At 38.5% G+C, this 25,386-nt stretch overlaps 1 protein-coding gene across 1 annotated transcript; it reads right to left on the bottom strand.

Moving 5' to 3' along the window:
- On the bottom strand, positions 1–21,464 carry LOC108699135 (high affinity immunoglobulin gamma Fc receptor I). Its single transcript, XM_041573593.1, has 11 exons — positions 21,354–21,464; positions 16,871–16,897; positions 15,316–15,576; positions 13,346–13,603; positions 10,298–10,579; positions 8,523–8,660; positions 6,174–6,245; positions 4,395–4,422; positions 3,484–3,551; positions 2,948–3,019; positions 1–178 (listed from the first exon to the last, which is right to left on the bottom strand). Exons 1-11 carry the CDS (start codon positions 21,457–21,459, stop codon positions 165–167), a joined length of 1,326 nt encoding a protein of 441 aa, XP_041429527.1. The 5' UTR covers positions 21,460–21,464; the 3' UTR covers positions 1–164.
- Between the last annotated feature and the right edge of the window lie 3,922 nt (positions 21,465–25,386).

Genomic DNA, 25,386 nt, shown 5'->3' with positions numbered 1-25,386 from the left:
ATAAAAAAAGACAGAAGGTTCTGATGACAATGACACAGAAAAATATGCTCAATTGTTTGTCTTTTTGTTGAGGTTTCATAAACCTTGGTGGAAGATCCAGTCATTTCTTCTTCTACAGACAGGATATCTATCAACTCATCTGACTTTTCAGTTCCACGTAGGTATCACTGTGTTTGTCCTTTTTAAAATATAAAAACACCACAATCATGTCAGCCAGCTAAAAAGATCTGTTTCATTACCAAACAAATAAACAAATTCAACTTATCAAATCCAATTGCTAATTGATAAACACTCACATACACTGTCACATTTTAACTATATGGCAAAAAAAGTATCCAGACACCTACCTGTCCAATTTCTCATTCCCGAACCAAGGGGATTACTATGGTGTTGCCCCTCACTTTGCTGCCATAACAGCAGGGTAGGTTTCTACTAGATTCTGGAACATTTTTGGTGGTATTTGTTTCCTATGAGCCACAGAGGAATTAGTGAGGTTGGGATGGTGGAATATTGTTGGTGGGATTAATATGATGTCCATTGCTACTATAACAGCCCATACTCTTCTGGGAAGGTTCCCACTTTACGGAAGAACATTGTTGGCGAGACTTATATGAAGTTCCCTTTGTTACTATAACAGCACCTACTCTTCCGGGAAGGTTCCCACTAGATATTGGGACATTGTTGGTGGGATTAATATGATGTTCCTTTTGCTGCTATAACAGCCCCTACTCTTCTGGGAAGGCTTCCACTAGATTCTGGAACATTGTTGGTTGTATTTGTTTTCTTTAGCCATAAAGGAATTAATGAGGTTGGGATGGTGGAATATTGTTGGTGGGATTGATATGATGTTCCTTTTGCTGCTATATCAGTCCCTACTCTTCTGGGAAGGTTCCAGATAGATGTTGGAACATTGTTGGTGTGATTAATATGAATTTCCCTTTTCTGCTATAACAGCCCCAACTCTTCTGTTAGGTTTTCACTCTGGAACATTGTTGGTGGGATACGTTTCCTTATATGGAAGGCTCAAAGGAAGTTGGGATGATGGAACATTGTTGGTGGGATTAATATGTAGTTCCCTTTTCTGCTATTACAGCCCCTGCTCCTCTGAGAAGGTTCCTGCTAGATTTGGGAACTGTTGGTGGGTGTTTGTTAATTTTAGACACAAAGGAATTAGTGTGGTTAGTAAGTGGGGACTAATTTTGGAAATGGGGTCTTGTCCACAGTTTAGGTTCCACTTCCTTCTAAAGGAGATCAGTTGGGTTGAGGTCCGGGCTCTGTGCATTCAGGTTCTGCCACTCTCAGCTCAGCAGGCACATTTTGTATGGACCTGGTTCTGTGTATGGGGGCATTATTTACTTAAAACTGTAAAAGGCCCTTTCCGGAGTGTTAACAAAAAGAAAGGCGCACAGGTTTTTCAGGAAAGTCATTGCACTCTGTAGCCTTAAGTTTGCTTTTAATGGAACTAGGGACCCTAGCCCAAAAATGGAAACTACTGTTGCCATTTGCATTACACATTCTAACAGGTAGTATTCTCTGGGAATCTGCCAAACCCAGACTTCTCTGTTACACTGCCACATGGTAAAATGTAATTTATCCCTCCTGAGGACCATTGGTGGTTACCTTTACATCACTTCAGATGTTTGCCATTGTGCATGGTGATTTCAGGTTTGCAAACCAAGAAATAGTTCATGCACTGATCTTTATTTGAACTCAACAATGATCAACTGAGGGCATTTCTGGATACTTTTGGCCATTTAATATAGAAGGAAAGTAGTAACATTCTAGTTGCAGGAAGTCACACCTGAGTAAGATATTGCAGTTGCAATAATAGTAGCACATAATGTTGTACTAAAGACCTTGTTTTTTTGGACTTTATAGATCAATTGGGACAGGTACAGGTTCAGTGTTTTATATAAAAGGATTTTGGATACCTCAGATTTCCATGTTTCCACCTTGCAACATAGATGGTTAGACAATCCACCAGCATATTGGCCTCCTGCTTACAAACCAGTCACAACAAAGGGTGAAGGGAGGGGTTGTCTACCGGGAATTATCTACCTCAAAGGGCTAAGCATGGTTCATTGTATGCCCTGTTTAGCTCACAAAATAACAAAAACCATAGTTTATGACTGAAACAATAGGCAAAAAAGCATGTTCAGTACAAGCCCCATTTATTACACTCATGTTGTACACTCCACTGTCCTTTAAGCTGACAACAAAACATTTAAACATAAAATAAAGCCAATTGTATTATGTGTATATCCTAGTGCACAATGTACTCCGTTCTATTTCGATTTCTTTTCCTGCTTTTTTTAAATTTTGCCACAGGTTATACACCTGAGGGAGCCAACCCAATGTATTGAATAGCTGTGTTGCTTATACAATGATCATTCAATGTATTATTCTTAATGCCCCTAATTCTGAAGTACATCAAACTCCCAGCACTGCTTCACCAACTCATCAGAGCTGCAATTACTGGGAATTGTAATTCTGCAAAATATTTAGTGTAAAAGTGGCCTGTCCATGGCCAAATCTAATTTTTTTTCCGTTTCCCCTGATGCGGGAACTCATAAGAGTCCCATAAATTATAATAGAAATCCCTATAAATGGAAACAGCATTGCGCTCAGATTTAAAGACACAAGAATTGTAATTCTGTGATTGTAAAAGTATTTTTATCAATTGCGCCATCAGACTGAGCCATTATCATATTGGACTAAAATCTTCAATCCTGGCCTGACTATACCTTTTTAAATGCCAAACATATTAGCAAGTTTTGAAATGATTTGAAAGCTACTCCCTATTAACCTGTCCTAATTATGCAGTGTATCTATGGGTAGCACTGTTCCTTTATGTTTATTTAAGTGTGGCATTGGGGATTCAGAATTGCCAGCCATATGGTAGCAGTTCACTGTATAACTTTTGGTAATTGTTGGTCCTGAAACTGACCTTTCCGCAGATGTTGTAAGTCAAGTGTAGCATAAGAAATGTATTGTTCATCCTGGAGATCTCTGGTGGAAACTAAAAGAAAGCAAATAACATTGAGATTGAGGAACTTGGGTCATGTACTGCAAACATGCAGCATCTGGCTCAGGCTTTGTACCCCCATTGGAAGGGCAGATACTCTATAAAAAGGAGAAGGATGGGTATTTTAAAAGACATTTTTAAGGAGGTGTGTGTTACTTTAATGTTGTTGAGCAATGAAAAGAGTAGTGATGTTTTATTGGGAACTCCTGCAACCCTGTGTAAGGTTATGGAGTCAGATTTGCTAATCCCTATGAGTCTTATTCCAATTCCAAGGGAGTCAAACTCAACCGTCCCTCTTGCCCCTATAGCAGTGCATAACAGCTAAAGGTTGTTCCTCACTAGATATGAAGGCAACACACACTTTTTTATCTCATGTAATGCCTTTGTTGCAAAGTAACAAAGTTTGGGGTTATTTCAAACTGATTCATTTCTCAGACATTATCAGTTTGTCTCCTTACAGTTGCAATATTCAGATTGGTCATCATCCCCTGTAGAGCTTGGGCTGTGTGTTGTTTGATTGTCCAGCCTAGAAATCCAAAGATTCAAAATTAATTATATTGCACAATTCCCTGTATGGAGTATTAAGCCTATGTGCTGGTATCTACTACTATTATATTATGAGCAGTAAACGTGATACTAAACTGACATTTATATAATAAATTGCCCAGTGTGAGTGCCCAAAGAGTTGGATGGGGAGCTAAATTTTAACTTATAGTCATGACTTTTTATGACATATACTGTAATTCCTAAGGTTTTCTACAGCCACACTTTGCAGGAAAGGTTTTTGGGTCATGAACAGAACAGATGTAGGTGGATTGAAAAGCTCAAAGTTATGAGCTGTATATTTACCCACTGTTATATATGAAATGAATTACATTAACTTTTAATATGTTATAGAATAGCTCGGTTTAAGTAATTTTTCGATTGGTCTTCATTTTTTCTTTTCATAGGTTTTTAATTATTTGCCTTTTTCTTCTGACTCTTTCCAGCTTTCAAATGGGGGTCACTGAGCCCATCTACAAAACAAATGCTTAATAAGGCTACACATTTTTTTGATACTTTTTATTACTCCTCTTTCTATTCAGGCCTCTCCTATGCATATTCCAGTCTCTTATTCAAATCAGTGCACGGTTGCTAGGGGAATAAACAGCTAAACAACTAAAAAAAAAAAAAAATAATTAAAAATTAAAACCAATTGCAAATTGTCACAGAATATCACTCTCTACATCATATTAACAGTTAATCTAAAGGTGAACAACCCCTTTAAAATGCATTATGTATTCATGGGATAGTTTATTTTCTGTAGCGATTGGGGTACTAAAGGAACTGGACACATGGAATAAATTGGAATTTCAGTGTCTTTACTTACCCAGTAGGACCTAAAGAGGCCTCTGCATCTGCATGGAAAAACAGAATAATTTAGCACTATTAGTAACAAGCTGAGCAAGGGTTGCAGTGGACAACTTATAGAGTTTGGGCCATTGTTCTCTTTCTGCCTCTCTCTTGCTGAAAATAGTACATTGGTCACTTGTCTCTTGAATAGGGATGTCGCGGACTGTTCGCCGGCGAACTTGTTCGCGCGAACATCGACCGTTCGCGTCCGCCGAATGTTCGCGAACGTAACGCAACGTTCGCCCATTTGGGTTCGCCTTAGCTGGCGCTTTTTTTTGCCATTTCTCCCCCAGACCAGCAGATACATGGCAGCCAATCAGGAAGCTCTCCCTCCTGGACCACCCCCACACCCCCTGGACCACTCCCCTTCCATATATAAACTGAAGCCCTGCAGCATTTTTTCATTCTGCCTGTGTGTGCTTGGAAGAGCTAGTGTAGGGAGAGAGCTGTTAGTGATTTGAGGGACAGTTGATAGTAACTTTGCTGGCTAGTAATCTACTTGATACTGCTCTGTATTGTAGGGACAGAACTCTGCAGGGATTTGAGGGACATTTTAGGTTAGTTAGCTTTGCTGACTAGTAATCTACCTTCTACTGCAGTGCTCTGTATGTAGCTGCTGTGGGCAGCTGTCTGTCCTGCTGCTGATCTCTCATCTGCATCTGTTCTTCAAACCACTGCCACCTAGCTGTGTGAGCTTTTTCACATTCTGTCTAAATATCAATAATAATACCGTCTCCAGAAACACCACCTGAGTGACGTAGTGTGATTTCTGCCCTTTACAGCACAAAACGCAGCGCTGTGTCAACAATGGATTTTTTAGAAACATATTTGCCCTTGATCCCCCTCTGGCATGCCACTGTCCAGGTCGTTGCACCCTTTAAACAACTTTAAAATCATTTTTCTGGCCAGAAATGTCTTTTCTAGCTTTTAAAATTCGCCTTCCCATTGAAGTCTATGGGGTTCGCAACGTTCGCGAACCGTTCGCATTTTTGTCCGGACGTTCGCGAACATGTTCGCGAACATTATTTCCGACGTTCGCTACATCCCTACTCTTGAACAACTCTGACATTGTTCCCTTTGTTACTATAACAGCACCTACTCTTCTGGGAAGGTTCCCTCTAGATATTGGGACATTGTTGGTGGGATTAATATGATGTTTCTTTTGCTGCTATAACAGTCCCTACTCTTCTGCAGGGCCGGATTTACATAGAGGGTGCCCCTAGGCCCACTGCCATTCATCGCCCCTGTCCGCTCCCTTTTATTAGTGTAAATTTTCATCATCAATGGGGAAATTTAAAAAAATATTGTATCTCCAGCGCATCCCCAGTGTTTTTGAACCAAAGTGGATTTGGTTGGGCATCATGCCGCCCCCCTAAAATCCCCTAAAATCCTGCCGCCCTAGGCCCGGGCCTAGGTGGCCTTTCCACAAATCCGGGCCTACTCTTCTGGGAAGGTTCCCACTCGATTCTGGAACATTGTTGGTTGTATTTGTTTCCTTTTAGCCATAAAGGAATTAATCAGGTTGGGATGGTGGAACATTGTTGGTGGGATTAATATGAATTTCCCTTTTCTGCTACAACAGTCCCTACTCTTCTGTGAAGGCTTTCACTCTGGAACATTGTTGGTGGGATGTGTTTCCTTATAAGCTCAAAGTAATTATTGAAGTTGGGATGATGGAACATTGTTGGTGGGATTAATATGTAGTTCCCTTTTCTGCTATAACAGCCCCTGCTCCTCTGAGAAGGTTCCTACTGACCTTTCCGCAGATGTTTGAAGTCAAGTGTAGCATAAGAAATGTATTCTTCATCCTGGAGGTCTCTGGTGGAAACTAAAAGAAAGCAAATCATTTTTAGATTGAGGAACTTGTGTGATATACTGCAAACATGCAGCATTCTGGCTCAGGCTTTGTACCCCCATTGGTAGGACTTAAATGATAAGTAAATCTTTACCATAAGTGAATGTAAAATTGATGAGAGTGCTATTCTAAGAACTTTTGTAATTCTCATTCATTATTTATATTTTTTTTAATTCCAAGATATTAAATGACACGTGTACTGTTAATATCCCCTAAGCTTAGCTTCTCAACAGCTGCTCAGAGCCCACTGAACATGTGACTGTCACTTTCCAAGATGGTGACCCCCTGTGACAAGCTTGAAGTTCTGGATCAGGCATGTCCAAAGTGCGGCCCAGGGGCCAATTGCAGACCTCATTGGCTCAGCACTCTTGCTATAGCTCCCACACTAGATAGTACCTCACAGGCTAGAACTTTTCTGGAAGCTACACCACACCAAGATCTGGAATGGAGAAGGATGATATAGAGTCATGCCAATCTTTTCTATCACTATAGGATTCACCTGCCAGTACCACATGATCATCACATGTAGCATCAGATATCACACCTGCTGGGGCTATCATATACTCTACCAGAAAAGCCTGATGGCAAAACCATGCTGTTAGGTTCCTAGACCTATAATTGCACTGGAAACTCTCATTTCTTATGAATGCCTATTTAACCATATCGCTACAAATACACTACAAATTGAAATTTAACAATATTTCTAACAAGCTAACAATTATTCAAGTAATTATTCAAGCAAATGGCCAATCCCGTGGGTGTAAGTGTTCCATAGGTTAGCCAAGACTGCAATTTTGCACCCCTCTGGATTTTAGGTCTTGCAGATATGAAATGGTGCGTGTAAAATCTAAGGATCTTGGTAATCTACTGTTTAAAGTGAGTTAAGTGTTTTTTGTTATAGAAACATGTTTTTATATTAATCATCCTTGTAGAAGGAGAACCACAGCATGAGAATCTGGAAAATTGTCTTGTGCCACAGGGGGCTTTAGCTTTAGTTGGCTAAAGGTACTGACAATGAAAAATTCATGGTTCAGGTATGGGACCTGTTATCCAGATTGTTTAGGACCTGGGGTTTTCCTTATAACGGATCTTTCTGTAATTTTAATCTTAATACCTTAAGTCTACTAGAAAATCATGTAAACATTAAATAACCCCAATAGGCTGGTTTTGCTTCCAATAAGGATTAATTATATCTTAGTTGGGATCAAGTACAAGCTACTGTTTTATTATTACACAGAAAAAGGAAATAATTTTAAAAAATTTGGATTATTTCATTATTATACACAAAAGCCATGAATATCTTGTAAATTATATCCTTATAAACGGTGAGTTCTGATGTCATCAGTTATAAACGGTGAGTTCTGATGTCATCAGTTATAAACGGTGAGTTCTGATGTCATTTCTGTCACATGACTCACTGAAACTTGTGTATTATAATAAATAAAGTACCCCCAGTTGCAAAATATGAGGATATTAGAAGTTACCTCGGAGTTCCATGGCCTCGTGTTTTTATATGGTCATGAAACTCCTCGGTAACTTATAATATCCTTATATTTTACAATAGGGGGTACTTTATTCACTATATAATGGAGTCTATGGGACAGATTCACTAAACGCCGCATTTGCGCTAGCGTCCACTTCGCTCGTTTCGCAACACTTTGCCAGGACAATGCTAATTCACTAAAATCCACTAAAAGTTGCGTCCAGGGCGACGAATGCTGGCAAAGAAGCACCAGCATTACTGTGGCGCTAGCGTTACTCTATTGCACTGGTCTGAGGTGGCGAAGGCAAATCTGGCGCAAGATGTAACATTCAGTAAAATCCGCATCTTAGTGAATTTGCATAGTTATGTCCATTCACCAGAGCGCAACTTCACCAGGCGTAAGGGAGCAAATTACCACTAGAGTCTATCGAAATAACAAAATGACGTCACACTGGCGAATTTTTGCTAAAGTTAGTCACTTCGCCCTTTAGTAAATCTGCCCCTATGGGAGACGCCCATTGTGTAATCCAGAGCTTTCTGGATAACGGGTAATGGATCCCATAGCTGTAGTCCTTAGTCCAGTAGTAAATGTTTTTTAAATAACACCTGTTATAAAGCACCAATGGAGAGGTTTGGGGTACAGTGGTGAAATAAATCCCCGTAGAAATGGACTGTTAGTAGATTGACACCCTAAACAGAATCAAAGGCAGTGACAAAGATGTACATTCAAGATTTCAAGATTTGAAAAGGAACTATACATCCCTTACCTGTCCTGTACGTCTGCCAGTTACAGTGTAGGAGTGAGGGAGCTTTGTTCCTGTACATATATATACAAGCAACTGTGAGGATCAATAGTGCCACCAGGCTCCCACCAATTACGTAGGGTAGATATTTACTGATTCCTCCTGTTGGGTTGGAATAGTCAATGTTAGTAAAAAGTGAATAGTGTCAGTGAATAATGAAAGTCACACACTGTGGTTGGACGTCTGTTTACACAAAAGATTCAGAGAAGTTTTTTGGTGTCAACATTTAAACTCTTTTTTTTTTTAAAAAAAATTGAAGTTATAGTTTCACAGCGTGGTTTCATATATGTACATGGAGTATGAAATTGCTTTATAAGTTCATTAATAATAATACTACAGTCGCTAGGTGGGGAAGAAGGTATATATATATATATATCCTTGATAAAGTCCCAAATGGGGGCCGAAACGTTGGAAAATGCATAAAAGAATAAAATAACACAGTTTTATTCACTGAAGAATGGTGTGCGAGTCCTTCAATCATTTTATATATATATATATATATATATATATATATATGGTATATTTCTTATATATCTATATTATCTATTACCATGCATGTTTCTTTAAAGATAAAGGCAGATATATACCAATAGAAATCATGTAAGAGGGGCCAAAAGATATTTTTGGAGTCTTCAATTAAATACCTACAAACCTATGAAACCCCTTAATGTGACCGGATTTATGTTTCAAAGGATAAGTGAAAAACAGAATGTAAAATTGCTTAAGGTGGATCCTTTAAAAGAGTAAGCTTTATCAGAAAGGTCTATATAAATACATAAGTAAACCCTCAAAGTAATGCTGCTGAGTCCTCTGTCAAAAGAAACATAGCATTCTGGGCTTCTGTATCAGACTAATTTCAGCTTAAACCTTGGGCTTGGGCTTGAGCATGCTCAGTCTGCTTCTCTCTCCCTCTCCTCTTCCCCCCTGCTTTAATCTGAACCCAGAGCTATGAGTGATCAGGGAGAGACTCGGGCAAGAAATATGCTAATATGGCAGCTGCTATCCTAAACCAATAGAGAGTGTTTCTAGAGTTGTTTACTCAGGTATGGTAAAGCATTCTGCAGAATAAATAAAGTGTTATACAGGGTCAGACCGGGAAAAAACCTGGATGGGCCCGACCCTCATGGGCCCCCGCCGGGCCAGACCCCCCTCTCCCGACATTCAGAGTTTAGCAAAAAAAATTCTCGGCGCAGTCTGCGCATGTGCGCCAAGAGAGTGTCGCTGAGATCGCACGCGTGCCGGCACATCACAGTAGGGGGTCCGAAGAGGGGGCCCTGGACAGCAGTCCCGGTGTTATATGTTGCACTATTGTGGCTAATCTATTGGAAATAAACTGCTTCAGTAGCTTTCCTTCTCCTTCAATCTATCCTAGGCATCTCTTCTAATGATACACCTCAGTTGTGATGAAGGTCAATAAAATTACTTTTCACCCACAACACATCCATTAGCTATTTGCCACCCCTAGATATTTGAAGCTTTTCTGGAAGTCTTTATGATAGGCTTTATTAACCTTCTACCAAATCCTTTAAACACTTGAAATGTTAAAAATACTGTTGGACTCTGGATGCTTAGGATGATAGGGACACACTTTTAGATAAACAGATATAAACAGATTTTAACTGCTATAGAAGAACTTCCAGACTTCCAGTTGCAGTGGAGCACTAGGCCCCATGTGTAGACATTGATGACACTTGCTATACCTGCCCTTCTTACCTGCCATATCAGTACATGATATTCACCTTGTATGTAGATGGTTAGCTCTTTGCTCCCCTTCGTTACACTGACTGATGGAGCTGCTGTATGACAGGTGTAACTGCCAGAGTCCTGAGGCCGAGCTGATTGGATGGTGTAATGATTGGATGAATGAAATCCCTGCACATTGTGCCCATTTCTGTAGAAAGCAAACTGTAGCTCTGTATTGGCTCTGGCTGGATTAAGGACTGTATGGCAGGATATATTCAGTAGATCTCCCTCCTGTAATGAATTATTATTTGCTCTGATCTCTGGCCTGGAAAACAGTTCTGGAGAAGACAAAACATATATTAGTAAATGCTACGGTTAGGGTTATGCTCACTCTACTGATGGGGTCATATGCAATACTGTGCACATTATCCTGCAAAATTTGAGGGGCTTTACATTTAAACTCTAAAAAAAAGGAAGCTTAAAGTTGGGAATATTGAAACAATCATAAGAATCATAGAGAAACGTTTATATATAAAGGTCATTTCACTCTTAAAGGAGAACTAAAGCCTAACTAAAGAAGTAGGTAGAAATGTTGTACATGATGTTTTGTGCTTCTGTACCAGCCCAAGGCAACCACAGCCCTTTAGCAGTAAAGATCTGTGTCTCCAAAGATGCCCCAGTAGCTCCCCATCTTCTTTTCTGCTGATTCACTGCACACGCTCTGTGCTGCTGTCAGTTACTGAGCTTAGGGACCCACTCACAATATACAGTACACATAGAATAGAAATGTCACAATATAAGGCTGATTAGTAATTAATACAGATAATTACTACATGGCAGCACAGAAACCAGTGCAATTAGCATCAGAATTTAATAATCAGCAAACCTGTAGCATCAGCTTATATTACAGCCAGGGAAGCTCATTTTCTGCTGGATAATTAGTGACGAGCCCTCAGCTTAGCTTCTCAACAGCCAATCAGAGCCCACTGAGCATGTGAGTGTCACAGACACTTTCCAAGATGGTGACCCCCTGTGACAAGTTTGAAGTCCTGGATCATTGCTGCTATTGACAAGCTCAAACTTAAGCCTCGTGCAATAAGTTCACTATAAAATATGGCATTTTTTGACACATTCATTTTTAGGGTTTAGTTCTCCTTTAATGGTATGTAGGTATGTATTTATGTAAAGGGTGTGCTAAGGGTAGCATCTGGGTATTCTATTGGAAACCTCCTAACTTTTAAGTTATTTAGACACGCAAGTTAAAGAGTGTACAAGGAGCTATGTGGCCTCCTGTACATGATGAATAGGGTCAGAGTTCAGGAAAAGGAAGTGAAAGTGTTTTCCATAAATTATAGATATTTCTTAATTAGAAATGAGCTTATACAGTCATATGAAAAAGTTTGGGAACCCCTCTCAGCCAGCATAATAATTTATTCCACAACAAAAAAGATAACGGTGGTATGTCTTTCATTTCCCAGGAACATCTGAGTACTGGGTGTTTTCTGAACAAAGATTTTTAGTGAAGCAGTATTCAGTTGTATGAAATGAAATCAAATGTGAAAAACTGGCTGTGCAAAAATGTGGGTACCCTTGTAATTTTGCTATTTTGAATGCATGTAACTGCTCAATACTGATAACTGGCAACACCAAATTGGTTGGATTAGCTCGTTAAGATGTTTGACTCTCCTCTGAAGAGTGACAGCATGGGATCCTCAAAGCAACTCTCAAAAGATCTGAAAACAAAGATTGTTCAGTATCATGGTTTAGGGGAGGCTACAAAAAGCTATCTCAGAGGTTTAAACTGTCAGTTGCAACTGTAAGGAATGGAATCAGGAAATGGAAGGCCACAGGCACAGTTGCTGTAAAACCCAGGTCTGGCAGGCCAAGAAAAATACAGGAGCGACATATGAGGAGGATTGTGAGAATGGTTACAGACAACCCAAAGATCACCTCCAAAGACCTGCAAGAACATCTCGCTGCAGATGGTTTATCTGTACATCGTTCTACAATTCAGCACAATTTGCACAAGGAACATCTGTATGGCAGGGGGATGAGAAAGAAGTCCTGTCTGCACTCACACAAACACAAACAGAGTCGCTAGTTGTATGCAAAAGCTCATGTAGACAAGCCACTGTCAATTTGGAACAAAGTGCTTTGGACTGATGAGACAAAAATTTTGTTTGGTCAAACAAAAAGTGCTTTGCATGGCGGAAGAAGAACACTGCCATACTGTCTCGTTTGGTGGAGGTTCCATCATGCTGTGGGGCTGTGTGGCTAGTTCAGGGACTGGGGTCCTTGTTAAAGTCGAGGGTCGGATGAATTTAACCCAATATCAACAAATTCTTCAGGATAATGTTCAAGCATCAGTCACAAAGTTGAAGTTTCACAGGAGTTGGATATTTCAACAAGACAATGACCCTAAACACACTTGGAAATGTACAAAGATATTTATGCAAAGGGACAAGTACAATATTCTGGAATGGCCGTCACAGTCCCCCGACTTGAATATCATGGAAAATCTATGTGATGATTTGAAGCAGACTGTCCATGCTCGGCAGTCATCAAATTTAACTGAACTGGAGAGATTTTATATGGACAAATAGTCAAAAATACCGCCATCCAGAATCCAGACACCCATCAAAGGCTATAGGAGGCGTCTAGAGGCTGTTACATTTGCAAAAGGAGCTCAACTAAGTATTGATGTCATATCTCTGTTGGGGTGCCCAAATGTATGCACCTGTCTAATTTTGTTATGATGCATATTGCATTAATCCAATAAACTTTATGTCACTGCTGAAATACTACTGTTTCCATAAGGCATGTTATATATTAAAAAGAAATTGCTACTTTGAAAGCTCAGCCAATGATAACCAAAGTTCCAAAGAATTAAGAGGGGTTCCCAAACTTTTTCATATGATTGTATAACATAAACTATGCAAGTATAGGTATTCCTTTGTACTAAACCGAATTCCTCAGGGACATCTCTCTCCTAAGCATTACAGATTTCTATATTTTAGCCCAACCTTTTTATTTATTCCTAGATTTATACACTTTTACTAGTACACTCAAGTGAAGGACAAGATAATAAAAACATAGAGATTTACCTTGGATGGTTATGACTATATCAGCAGATGTATAAGGAGCATAATGACGTATTTCTGACGGCAGCAATGCTTTACATCTGTATGTACCAGTCAGTCCCACACTTGCATCCAATGTGACTGTATCATTAGGGGAGGATGATATGTTTACATTATCTTTATAGAAAGTTACATTTTGTGCTGTAGAATTAGGAGTGTAACATCTCAGAGTCAGTTGGTCCCCTTCATAGACACTGGGGGGCGCCTGCAGAATCACACGCTCTGGAATGAAGAAACAATGAACATAAATACATGATACAATGGGACTGGTAGAATCTCTAGAATCTAGAGCTGTACCACCACCTGCACAAAATCTATAACAGAAGGCAGAAGCAATTATTTGGAAGAAGTGCAAGTAACAAAATGGGATTTTTTTTGGGCAACAACTGTGGGAAGCTGATGCACTTGTAACTGCACTTGCACTCTTATAGTAACATTGTAATTTAGGTTGAAAAAAGACATCCATCAAGTTCTAAGTGAAATCTGCATAATTGGTAGTTGAAACAAAGGAAGTATAAAACCCCATCTGAAGTCTCTTTAATTTGTCTCAGAGGGGAAACAATTCCTTCCTGACTCCAAAATGGCAATGGGACCAGTCCCTGGATCAACTTGTACTATGAGCTCTCTCCCATATCCCTGTATTCCCTCACTTGCTAAACACCATCCAACCCCTTCTTATACCTATCTAATGTATCAGCCTGTACCACTGATTCAGGGAGACAATTCCACATCTTCACAGCTCTCACTGTAACAAACCCCTTTATTATATCGGAATAGGTGCCCTTGTGTCTGCTGGAAGGAGAGATTATTATATGATTCCCTTATATATTTATACATAATTATCATATCCCCCCTTAAGCTCCTCTTCTCCCCATAACTGAGAACTATACTCCTAACTAGCTTAGTTGCCTATTCCTTATTCTTATTGAATAAGAAGTGGAAGAAGTAGATCACTCTGTGGTGCTCGCTAGAGTTTTCTGCTGATTGCAGTACCTTCTGGGGCATAAGGTAAGTAAAAACAATCAATTGTTTAATTTAATATTTCCTTCTCCTTTAAGGGCATAAGTGGCTGCATGTTTTTACATCCCAGGTACAGTGTTGAACTGGGGTGTCCCCTCCGGGTTGCTTCATCAGGGGCCCCCATCCCATTTGCAAAGTTCTTGTTTTCTCAAACCATCAGCCTCCACCCTGTCCGAGCAGGTACGTCACAAGTAGGAAGTAAAAGGTGCCCCCACACACCTTTTACTTCCTACATGTGACAGCCATCAAAAGTGGGAGCTCCCAAAGTTTGGAGTTGGGAGCAGACCTGGTTCAGTGAGGCCCACAAGGTTTTTTCCTGGTGTCCCGCTAGTCCAGTAGAACCATGCCTAGGTATGAACGTAAAAGATTGCCAGTTTGTCAAGATCATTTTGTGAAGTTGCTGCATCCTGGATGGAATTAATTGGGCTGGATAGTTTTGTTTCATCTGCAAACACTGATACATTACTTACAATACCCTCCCCTGAGTCATAAAAAATGTATTAAACCCAATACAAAACCCTGTGGGACCCGACTAGGAACCCTTCATAATGTACCACTGACAACCATGTTCCATGATCCCTTTCCTATCCTATGTACAAACAGAACAGAAAGCAATCATTCACGTGGTACTGTATCAAACACATCAAAATCCAAATTATCTACTTATCATAAAGAGTAATTACATTTGTTGGACACAATCTGTTCTTCATAAATCCATTCTGATTATAACTTACAATGCCATTCTCCAGAATGCGCTTTTATATGGTCATGGAACGCCTCGATAACTTATAATATGTATTTTATAAGAGTCGGTACTTTATTTACTAAAGATAATTATGTCCTTACACCAAAGAAAATTACTAAGTGACACATATTCAGATCAGTATGAGAAGTCAGGCAGTCAGAAAACTCACCATTTGTAACATTCAGTGTCACTGGGTCACTTCTCTCACTGGTTCCAGTCTGGCACTGGTAATTCCCTCTGTTCTTCTCTTCTGCATTCTCAATTCTAAAGTTCTGTTCCTCTCCCTTTATCCTTTCATTGTCCTTGTACCAGGAATATCTCTGGTTTTGCAGAGAAGTAGAACCCACGTTACATGTGAGAGTTACAGAGTCATTCTTAGCTATTGTGGCCCAGTTTGGTGAGAAGGAAACCACAGGTCTGACTGCAGCTCCTGAAAAGACAAACATTTATTTCAGCTTGGTCTAATCCATCTACTACATAATCAACAACCACCATTAGATTGTTTTCTATAATTGGATAGAATATTAAAAAAATAAATAAATAAATCAGTGGCGTAACTAGATGTTACTGGGCCCACCAGCAAATTCATGTTAGGGTTCCCAACATAACCAGAGGTTGTCCTTTTTTTACCAATATTTGTTGAAACTGCTCATTAGTAGGGCCTCATCGGGCCCCTATAGTGCCTGGGCCCCCCTGCAGCTGCAGGGTCTGCTTCCTCTGTAGTTACGCCCCTGAATAAATATATATATATTATAAGAGCATTCATAACATTTAATAAGGCAATAAATGGAATAGGAAAGGATCAAATATCAAAAGTTTGTTACTCCTTGAAAAGACATTTAGGGGCACATTTACTAATGGTCGAATATCGAGGGTTAATTAACCCTCGAAGTTAAATCCTTCGACTTCGAATATCAAATTAGAAGGATTTAGCGCTATTCATTCGATCGAACGGTTCGAAGGATTTTAATCCATTGATCGAACGATTTTCCTTCGATCAAAAAAAGCTAGGAAAGCCTATGGGGACCTTCCCCATAGGCTAACATTGATGCTCGGTAGCTTTTAGGTGGCAAAGTAGGTGGTCGAAGTTTTTTTTAAAGAGAGAGTACTTTGACTATCGAATGGTCGAATAGTTGAACGATTTTTATTTTGAAACGTTCGATTCGAAGTCAAGGTCGTAGTCGAAGGTCAAAATAGCCAATTCGATGGTCGAAGTAGCCAAAAAAAACATTCGAAATTCAAAGTTTTTTTCCTTCTAATCCTTCACTCGAGCTAAGTAAATGTGCCCCTTAATATATAAAGTAATAGGTATGCATATTATAATACAGGTATGGGACCTATTATCCAGAATGCTTGGGACCTTGGGTTTTCTGATCATGGGTCTTTCTGTTATTTGGATAACTGATCCCATATCTGCATTAAATGTTATTAAATATCATGATGTTATATAATAAATACTTTCAAGTGTACATTTCCTGAAATTAGTACAGGTATGGGATGCGTTATGCAGAAACCTGTTATCCAGAAAACTCTGAATTACAGCATGGCCATCTCCCATGACTCTATTTTATCTAAATAATCCGAATTTCTAAAAATTATATTTAGAAATTTCTCTGTAATAATAAAAAAGTACTTGGTCCCAGCTACAATATAACCAGCTTCCATACCTGTATAGACATGTGCACAGCTTCCATACCTGTATAGACATGTGCAATAATTCTCACCTGTTTGTTCTTTTCCGTCCACTGCTGCTGCTGAAAAAAAGGACAATTTTGATCAGATTCAAAGTACAGTTTTGATTGAGTTTATATTTCCCAAATTAATATACTACACATTCCTACTAACTGCAAGATTAATGATCAGTGAAAAGTTTTGTTTAACACATGTGTTAAGATGTAACAAAATAAATAAATGAAATAATTTATACTTTCATTCTTTCATACTTACATTCATTTCACAATGTTTTTAATTAAACAAATAGCAAAACAAATGGATCAGTGAAACTATGGCCTCTATTCATTTCAATACTACAGTATATGGTACATTTTGTGTAATAAGTGCAACTTTTGGGGCACATTTACTAAGGGCACCCCCTCTCCCCAGGCCCGGTGCCTTGGGGTTATCCTAGATTCTGCCCTGTCATTCACTCCTCATATCCAGTCACTTATTAAATCATGTCACTTCCACCTAAGGAACATATCCAAAATACGATCATTTATCACCCAAGATGCTGCCAAATTTCTTATTCACTCTCTCATCATATCGCGTCTAGACTACTGTAACTCTCTTTTAATTGGCCTCCCCCTCCAGAGACTGTCACCTCTCCAGTCCATAATGAACACTGCTGCGAGGCTCATACACCTCAGCAACCGCTCCTCCTCTGCCTCGCCATTCTGTCAATCCCTGCACTGGCTTCCGTTACCTTTCAGAATCAAATTCAAATTAATGACCCTGAAATTCAAAGCACTTCATAACTCTGCCCCACCCTACATCTCTGAACTCATCTCTATATACTCACCCACTCGCTTACTATGCTCCTCTACTGACCTGCTACTCAACTCTTCTCTCATTACCTCCTCACATGCTCGCATTCAAGACTTTGCAAGGGCTGCACCCCTCCTCTGGAACGCTCTTCCACGGTCTGTCCGACTTTCTCCCAACCTTTCTGCTTTCAAGAGATCTCTGAAAACGCACTTCTTTCGAGAAGCCTACCCTCACTCTGCTTAACTACCAAACGCAACACCACATACAGTACCACATTTCTCACCCACTTAATTCGATCTTGCCCACCCCCACACCTTGTGTATTACTCCCTTCCCTTTAGAGTGTAAGCTCTTTTGCATAGGGCCTTCCTCACCTTTTGTACCGGTATTAATTGTGATGTTTGTTACTCCATATGTTCTATGTATATAATTCATTTGATTTAGTTGTATAATCACATTTACTTTACAGTGCTACGCAATATGTTGGAGCTATATAAATACATGTTAATAATAATAATAATAATAATAATAATAATAATAATGCTGATTAGTGTCCTCGCAGGGTTTATATTTAGACTCAGCTTTGATGTTTGGTTTCCGCAACTGGAATCATTTCACTGAACTAAGCTTATTTTTTTTGTGCATTCACTTTTATTAATCAAGACGTATTATCACATCAAAAGAATGTATCATTTTGCACAGTATTATTTGCACAGACATCAAATTCACTGATTCATAGACATTGTCAATGTTTACATTTCCATTATCATTGTACATCTTTGATAAATGTTGCACACTGTTAAATTAACTAAACTTAACTAACTGTTACTGCCTTTCTTTCATCTCTATTAGTAAGGTATAGTTGTGTATAAACTAATTCTTTTCTCTTTTCTGATCTTAGATTTACTTGGATGAAGCACTCAAGTTCACCTTTTAGGGTTTTGTTCACCTATAATCATTGGGGTCGCTCTACATATTGGTTGTTATACTTTATAGGTATCCATTTAGCTGCATATGATTCATATTTATTATTTATATAAGCCGTTATTTCTTCCATTAAATATATATAATTTACAATTTGGAACCATTTATCTTTGTTTGGGATAATTTTGCTTCTCCATAGTGGAGGGATTTGTGCTTTAGCTGCAATCAGCAATTGTAAGAGAAACTCTTTTTTCACGCAATCAATTGGTGCATAATTATGGAATAATAGGATTGTTCGGGAATTGACTTGTATTTGTTCTCCCATTATTTTCGAGCATACTTCTGTGACATTTACCCAATATGTTTGTAACATGGGGCATGTTAACCATAGGTGTTCTAAGGTCTCCGTATCCATTTCACATCTCCAACATACATCTCTATCTAACAATCCCATTTTCTTGAGAATTACCGGTGTTCTGTACCACCTGGATAGTAATTTGTAGGACGATTCTGGTAATTTGTTACTTATAGAACACTTATTTACCCTTAGATTAACTAAGCTTCTTAAATACATAGTTGTATAACTTCACATTTGCTTTCATCAGTATTAGAACTATTCTTTTATCAGTTTATATTATGGTGGATATTTTTGCAAATATAAAAGGATGATATTTTGAAGAGATTAACAAAGGTGCATTTGATAATTGTTTCATATACTAGACTAGACCAAGACAAAGGAGGTTTATCAGATGGTTATTTTTCTTTTTATCTTATCAACAAAAGTAGCAACTAGTGACCATAGATAGGTGACAAATAACTTGCACAACATCTTGAAAAAAAAAATCAGTGTAAATTTGTTTTTTAAAGAAAGTCAAATTAAATATAAGGACAAAATGCTTTAGGAACTGTTTATTTTCAGTGTAAGGTTGGATCTCACAAAAGGTCTTTAGAGTTTCAACCAATTTACAAAATCAAAATACACTTAATTGGTTTTCTAAGCTTCAAAGGGTTGATCCCAACTTCTGTTTTGCTTTTAATATCTACATCTATTGAACTTCAAAAGAATGGCTACAAATGGTCAATACGAATTAAAAATAAACATCCCCCTATTATTTGTGATTCTGTATACTCCCCACTTCTTTTATTTAGGGCCAGATTCTAAATGAAGCCAAAATTATTTGAGGATTTATAATTTGGGTTAACAAATACATTTGAAATTTACAAATAATTCAAATCAGTGACCTAGGAAACAGCATCCATGGTTCATAGAAATCAGTAATAAAATTGATCTAATTTACTGTGTCATTCCGAATAAAGTGCTCTGAATTTATCTAATTAAATTAATCTCTTGGACAAGAAAAACTCCAGAGTTTAAAAATAATTCCCCATGTGAGCAGAGCTTTGTACTGGAAGTAGGTGTTTTTACAACTTCAAAACGAAACCAATTGTATCACTATATGTATTGATTTAGAATGGTTCAAGTAAGTAAGTGCAACTCCCATTGACTTCTATAGAACCTCGACAACTTTTACCTGGTGACGTTTTTGTGGTTTAATAAATAAATCTCAACATTTTAGAGCTTTTTTAAAAAAAAATAGGAAAATCACATATATTTAGAGATTCAAAGAAAAAATTTAAATTCAATTGTTGGAAAATGGGCAGCTTAATTTTAAGATAATAATTTTGGTCTCTGTAATAATAAAACAGTAGCTTGTACTTGATCCCAACTAAGATATAATTAATTTGTACTGGAGGCAAAACAACTAAGTCGAGCTTGTTAAATGTTTTAATGATTTTTATCAGACTTAAGGTATGGAGATTTGAATTACAGAATGATCCCTTATCCAGAAAGCCCCAGGATTCTGAATAATAAATCCTATACCTTTCAGATAATTTGGCATCGGCTGGTATTCTATATAATAAAAGTTTTTAATAAGCAAAATATAATATATGATGAAATACTAGTTAGAACTGACTATTTCATATATATATATATATATATATATATATATATATATATATACAGGTATGGGAATCTGTTATCCAGAATGCTGGGGACCTTGGTTTTTCCGGATAACGGATCTTTCCGTAATTTGGGTCTTCAGGCCTTAAGTCTACTAGAAATTAATTTAAACATTAAATAAACCCAATAGGCTGGTTTTGCTTCCAATAAGGATTAATTATATCTTAGTTGGGATCAAGTACAAGCTACTGTTTTATTATTACAGAGAAAAAGGAAATCATTTTAAAAAATTTGGATTATTTGGATAAAATGGAGTCTATGGGAGACAGCCATTCCGTAATTTGGAGCTTTCTGGATATTGGGTTTCCGGATAAGGGATCCTATACCTGTATATATAAATAAACAAAAAAGTCCACACTCATAGGTCTTGTGAAGAAAAAAAATGTGAATTTAATCAACGTTTCGGCTCCTAAACGCAAGCCGTCATCAGGAAGTATATATATATATATATATATATATATATATATATATATATATATATATATAATACAATACAGGATTAAGAGACCATATTTGTAAATTTGGAATATATGTTTACAGTAGATAATATCTTAAAATAACCTTTAAAGCATATCCTTTTAAACATTGCTTGGTGATGTCCCCCTACAAAAAACAATGTATCCCCTATTGTAATTTATGGAGATACCCAAAGTTGCCCAGGGGATAATGACTTGTATAAAAACACCACCAATTCATTTTGTTATTATTTTGAATAATATTTTTTTACATTTTTTTTGGCACTGGCAATACAATAGAAGTAAAACGGGTGCTACTTACTGAGAGAGATAAATAGTAGCAGGACAGACATGATGATCTGAAGCAGGTAATAAGAAACAGGAACATTTAAAACGATAGTCGATCCGTGATAATCTGAAACCAACATCTCGTGTGTCGGGCAGGACTGAAGGGGAAATTGAAAACCACAGACGCAGGGGTTTAGCTCATCTCACAGTGCAGGAAACACAAATTAAAGAAGTATAACCATTAAAGCTAATTGCAAGTAGATAAAGCCAAACATAAGTGAAAATATAGAGAAAAAACGTACAAGCTTGGAATTGGAAAATCTTTTCAGTGAGTATATGGGGCTGATTCAATCAAGGCTAAGGTTGAATCCTTTTTTAATTTCACTTTTTATCAATACTGAGATTGTAACATATTCCTGAATGACTTTGCCAGTTCAAAGCTGGAATTGATGTTGTTGACTAAACCAATGGGCCAGTTGGGAAAATGATTTGATAATTGAGCCAGGTTATTAAAATGTCGTTTTGGTAAAAAAGTAATAAAACGTTTTTACACCAAAAAAGGGTAAATATTTTGAAGAGAAAAGACATTGAAACGTTGGTAAATCTGCCCTACTGTTTGGCAATGATGGAACCAATTTACTGGCACAAAAAAGAAATGCTGGCATTGATATTTACCATAAATCCTCTGCTTAGGTAAAGCAGCCATGAGAGAGTGAATAACATTATTCCAAACTGATCCTTTAGATCAGACATGTCCAAAGGGAGGAGTGGAGGCTGATTAGGATCTTCCAAAGAGTATTTGCTCCCAAGTGCTGTGAGCAACGTACAATTTGGAGCCCGATTTTTCCCACAATGCAGCATTTTCCCCTAAAAATTCCAGCATCATTGCACATGCAAAGGGGTGATTCTTTTGATGCAATTGTGCTACACCCACCGCAGTTGCATCCAATTCACCTAAATGAATGCAATTGCACATGCACTTCACTGCAAGTTCAGAACGGAAGTCAAGAAGGATTGAGCTGCGCTGAGTGCAACTACAGGGAATTGCGAGGAGCGTATGGAATATACAGGGGCTGCAACTGCGCTTGCAAATTTGCCCTCCATAATTTTAAAGGGATTCTGTCATGATTTCTATGTTATAGTTTTAATCACTAAATTACACTGTGTACATTGCATATACAGTGAAACCTCAATTTTAAGTCCCCCGATTTTAAGTTTTGCCGCATTTTACATTTTTTAATTGTGGTCCCACCAATTTATAATCCATTTCAATGGGTGCATTTCACTGATTTTAAGTAATGTTTTCCCGGATTTTACATCAAAATTTAGTCCTGATGTCCCCAAAAACTGTTTTTCCCCCTCTGTGAATGTTATTATTTGTGAAATAAAGAGGTTTAAAATACTAACCAGATGTATATTTTGCCAGGGTTCTGTCTGTAAATGGTCAATTGCAATTAGTCTGCCACTTATACAGTCCTGCACCAATCACTTATTGCTTTAGGTTGTCTATGTGACTGACAGAGAGACTTGCACGTGCCCCCCATAGTGTAACATTAAGGGGCTGATTCATTAAGGGTCGAATATCGAGGGTTAATTAACCCTCGATATTCGACTAGGAATTGAAATCCTTCAACTTCGAATATCGAAGTCGAAGGATTTAGCGCAAATACTGCGATCGTACGATCGAAGGATTATTCCTTCGATCGAACGATTAAATCCTTCGAATCGAACGATTCGAAGGATTTAAATCCAACGATCGAAGGAATATCCTTCGATCAAAAAAAGTTAGCCAAGCCTATGGGGTCCCCATAGGCTAACATTGACTTCGGTAGCTTTTAGCTGCCGAACTAGGGGGTCGAAGTTTTTTTTTAAAGAGACAGTACTTCGACTATCGAATGGTCGATTAGTCAAACGATTTTTAGTTCGAATTCTTCGATTCGAAGTCATAGTCGTAGTCGAAGTAGCCCATTCGATGGTCGAAGTAGCCCAAAAAATACTTTGAATTCGAAGTTTTTTTACTTCGAATCCTTCACTCGAATTTAGTGAATCGGCCCCTAACACTGCAACGTTTAACACTTGTTATTAACACACTAAATATTGTATCTCAAAGTAAAACGGACTCCTGTGCTTATATCCTTTCAGTACTTGAAGAAAAAGTTACTTTAACACATTTCCATAATTATACATTTTCCATTTTTAACATCATTTTTTCCTGGTCCTCTGAAAAATGTAAAATGCGGGTTGTACTGTAATTCATTCTACCATTTAACATTTTATTCTTCAACCAATAAATGTATTTTTATAGTTTTTTTTATATTGGTGTGTAGGATGACATCTCAGGTCATTGTGCTTTCAGAAAGAGCCAGCACTTCATGATCAAACTGCTTTCAGATAAGCTATTGTTTCTCCTAATCAATGGAACTGAAGGAGATGCGGCTTGGATTAGCCAAACTTGGATTTTTACTATTGAGTGCTGTTCACATTTCTACCACTAGGTTGGACACAGGAGCATTTTAGCAATCCAGCAATTCAAGGATATGCTATCTTGTCAACTGTTCATGCTGCTGGGGGGAAAGGGGGTGGTGATATTACTCCAATTTGCAGCGCAATTGAAGTTCATCAAAGCACAAGTCACATGAGTGAGGGCACCTGGGAAACTGACAACATGTCTAGCCCCATGTCAGATTTCAAAATTTAATATAAAAAATCTGTTTGGATTTCAATGCAGGATTCTGCTGAAGGAGCACTATTAACTGATGCATTTTTTACATGGGAAATGTTTTGCCATGACAGTATCCCTTTAAGCATCAAGGGTTCTCCTGTGTACCAGAAATGCAGCACAAACTCAATATGCACTTAGCTTATGTAACTGCCCAGTGTTCATAGTGAAAGGACAGTCTGTCCAGCACACAACAACAATACAGAAAGGTAGCAACAAAAATGCCACATAACCTAATGACCAGTTTTGAGGCCTTAGTATTCATTGTTATGCAGGCACAATCCATAGGAAGGTGTCAGTTAACGGGTGGAGTTCAGGAACCAACTTTTTTATGATTGAAAGACTATACAGGCCAAACTGGGGTTAATGTCCAGCTAGTGATTAGACTATGGGTTACATGTGACTCTAACACTTAAGACAGGGCCTTTGCTAAATGGAAAAATAAAGGTGCGGTGTAGTGAAACTACTACTCCCACAGGCTATTACACAGGAGACAAATGAGCCCAGGGTTGCTTACAATAATGAGGCACATGCAGAATAAAATACCATCAGACTAGAACAGGCAGATGAGACAACTGAGAATGTGACTCCCGGAGGATGTAGTCAAGGCAGTACAGCACCTCCAGGCAGATGTACCCCACACGTGGTCTGGATCTCACCCAGTGGAGGGGTCAGGGAGGAGAACCCAAAGCTTGACACCCTATCCACTGTGGTTCCTTCACTAAAGGCAATCTAGGAGCCTTGTGAAGCTACTCCCTGCTACACCTCCTTGATGGAGCACAAAGCTGCCCTTTCTCTCTTTCCTCACTATCTTACTCTCCTAGAAAGTACTATAACAGATTTAATACTGTCTCTAGCTAACCTCGTTCATGGGGTCCCTGCTCCCTGACTTAAACACTAGAGGTTCAGGGCCTGCTAGGGCAAACTGGCTTTACTGGGCCTTGGTGTACCCAGACTTAGTGGGAACATCCAGATGGTTAGGATACCAGGAGCCAAAGGGGAAGACCCACCCCTTTCCATGCACTATATTTAAGTGTGGCAGGATGTGGTCATTACACCTCTTGGCCAATAACTGGGATATGTAAATGTTAAACTATATACATGGGCTTGTGCCCAGCAACAAGGAAAAGAAGGAAGGTCAGGGATTTAAGGCCATAGGGAAACATTAACCCTATGGGTCCCTACAAAAATGCACTCAAGCCCCTGACCCAGCATTACCTACCTCAAGTGACACTGACATAGCTTAGCAACCTGCACAATTCTATCAGTCCCAGTAGGCAAGAGATGTTTCTATAGGCTGCAGTAGTATTTTCATTTGTAATCGGCCTATGGAAGAATTGCACAGTCC

This window comes from Xenopus laevis, chromosome 8L (genome assembly GCF_017654675.1).
Source record: "Xenopus laevis strain J_2021 chromosome 8L, Xenopus_laevis_v10.1, whole genome shotgun sequence".
NCBI lineage: Eukaryota > Metazoa > Chordata > Amphibia > Anura > Pipidae > Xenopus > Xenopus laevis.
Note: the sequence above shows the minus strand (reverse complement) of the source record. Positions and strands in the feature narration are given on the sequence as shown.